General features: G+C 39.8%; 1 protein-coding gene across 2 annotated transcripts in view; it reads left to right on the top strand.

Annotated features, from left to right (window-relative positions):
- The first annotated feature begins 818 nt into the window (after nucleotides 1-818).
- The window catches only part of LOC111086504, a 67,699-nt gene continuing 66,048 nt past the window's right edge, over nucleotides 819-2,469 (top strand). The window contains exon 1 of one of the 2 annotated variants that reach the window (XM_022389635.1): nucleotides 819-1,847. In XM_022389635.1, the coding sequence (XP_022245343.1) occupies nucleotides 1,016-1,847 (832 nt within the window). In that variant the 5' untranslated portion in view covers nucleotides 819-1,015. The remainder of the gene's footprint in view (nucleotides 1,848-2,469) is intronic. The other variant, XM_022389634.1, reaches the window with a different exon arrangement.

The raw sequence follows: 2,469 nt of genomic DNA, 5'->3' as shown, positions 1-2,469 counted from the left end.
TTTAGGTAACATTTGTTCGGAGTTTTGATGAGGACGACGTTTATTTCTGTGAAGAAACCTTCTTCGGCTAATGACCTGCGAGTATTTTTAAACGCACGAGCTTACCTTGAAGACATTACACAACACTACAGCTTTAAGTACGTACTCAATTTGCATGTTTTAAAATATTTTTAAATTTCATTTCAACTATTTGACTTGCAACAATAGAGGATCCAAAGATACGAATAACACAACTTCTAGCTTCAATGGGTGAACAATATTTATTGAATGTATATATATATAAATAAGAAGTATTGATAAAATGTTAGTGATTATTGTTGTTATGCAATAATGAAAAAATATTATCACTCGAACAAAGGCAATAAGGTTCCAAAAATTTGGAAACTTTAATTTTGTTTTGCAGGGATGAATTGGGAACGATGGAATGTAATCCTTGTACTCGTTCCTAGTGCCTTTCAATGTAGCTCTATATACAAACTATAACTAATAACCGTAATATAGTGCTGTGTATAAATACTACAAGCACTACCTGATGAATATCAATGTAATACTGTGTACAACCACCATCTAATGATCAAATATACAGTGCTGTGTAAAAACCAACACATATTGATCAACAAGGCAGTACTGTGTACAACCAACACCTACTTATCCATCACAGCTTGCCTGCTGATGTTACCCGCGCTTTCTCTAGCTCTGAGCGTGCGCAGTGGAGACAGATACCCAACGCATCGTCCGATATCAGTGTCGTTCTTCTCCATTCTCCTCAAACGCTTCTCTGTTATTGATGCGAAAGCGAGTCAACTTCCGGAGTTGTTACGCTTCCCCCCTTTTTTTTTTGATTTCGTATTATAATCCTCTTATAAGATGTGTCTTAGAAAATAATAAATGAAAAATAAAAGCTGAGAGGGTATACGAGCTTTTACTAAATTGATTTTCATACAGTTTTTTTTTCGATCGAATCTTTAAAACATTTTGTTTTTCAAGTGAACTTTTCAATTAGAATTAATATTTGATGAGAATGCAGGATGGAGAGAGTCGTAAACATTGTCCACGTCTGAGTGAGACTGAACTTTCCAGTACACTGACTCCAGACGTAGTGGTCATTCACGTAACCGAGCACGAAGGAGAGAAATCTGGGTTTAGGAAGTCCTTTTCAGTGGGTCAGTCGTCGTTGGGCTTGTCATCACCTGCGATCTCCGCTAGTCGTATGAACGACGGTGTGGTCGTCCGTGTTGAGGGTTGTGGCGAAAGGGAAGACCACCCACATTCTAGTAGCTTCTATTCACCTTCCAATCTGTCGCTCGTATCATTGCACGGTAGTCCTGGAGAAAAGACCCTCCGAAGAAAAAAACGCGCGGAACGATGTAAGTCTCCAAGTTTGGACGTCGGAGAAAGAAACGTTGACGGAAAAGAATGTCACGAAAGTAGCGGCCACAAGTCCCGCAGCAGAAGCAGTCACTTTCTTGCTCCTCTGTCTGACGGAAATGATCACGGTCGCCGGTATTCCGTGAAAGTTCCCAACCAACAGATACCGGTGAAAAGAGACAAGAGGAAGAATTCTTATTCTGAAAATGAAGTCCCTCGGACTGACCGCAGGTCAAGCAGTAGTAGCCGTCGATCCTCCCGTGTCGAAGACTTAGCTCGTCGATCTTCTAGAGTCCCGAGTAAATCCACCAAGAATTTCGAAGACGAGCAAGACAAAGAAAACATACAATTGGAAGAGGGAACGAGACGAAGAAAGATGGTCATCATTGTCATCTGTTCGGTGTCTCTTTTCATCTTGATAACTAGTGTCGTCCTTGTCGCAGTCACGTTGTCTCTATCTCCAACTATTGACCAGCTAGGTAAGAGAAACCGTTAAATTACTCAAACACGTAAACTAGATCATTACTATTTACCTTTCCCCTGAGAATAAAACGTGCTGCTTTGCTTACTTGAGAAATGATAAAAAAAAACTAACAGTAAGGAACATCTTTTACCAGGTGTGAATAATTTGTAGATTTGTCCTCCAGAAATAAGTAAGTTGTTTCTAATGGAATACTACAGGTGAGACGTAACTTACTATAGAGGTGTTGAGTACGTTGTTTTAAAACTATTTTTGGAGCCTCACCACGTCGTTATAGTCTATGTCACTACATCTGGTCATGCTGTATATGATGACCGTACATAATGACAATAACCATGTGTTGTAGTTACCATTGTAAGAGACTCCTGTGTAAGGCTGCCATATCAAAGCACAACACCCTTCCCTACTTGCTTTTCATAGACCAGTTAATGTAAGCCTACGAGGACGACAGTTTCATAGCCTGATCATATAGAAATTCATAGGTGTTGCGTTCGGCGACTTAACCGGCATGTGTTTGTGTGTAAATAGCACAAATACCAGTTTTGTTCTCCAGCTGCTTGATATAAGCGACCATTTAGTAGATATGTCGTGAAAGTAGCTTATGAGCACGTGACTTTTGT

The sequence above is a fragment of the Limulus polyphemus genome, unplaced genomic scaffold (genome assembly GCF_000517525.1).
Source record: "Limulus polyphemus unplaced genomic scaffold, Limulus_polyphemus-2.1.2 Scaffold1154, whole genome shotgun sequence".
NCBI lineage: Eukaryota > Metazoa > Arthropoda > Merostomata > Xiphosura > Limulidae > Limulus > Limulus polyphemus.
The sequence above is the reverse complement of the archived record's forward strand: the minus strand, read 5'-3'. Positions and strand labels throughout refer to the sequence as shown.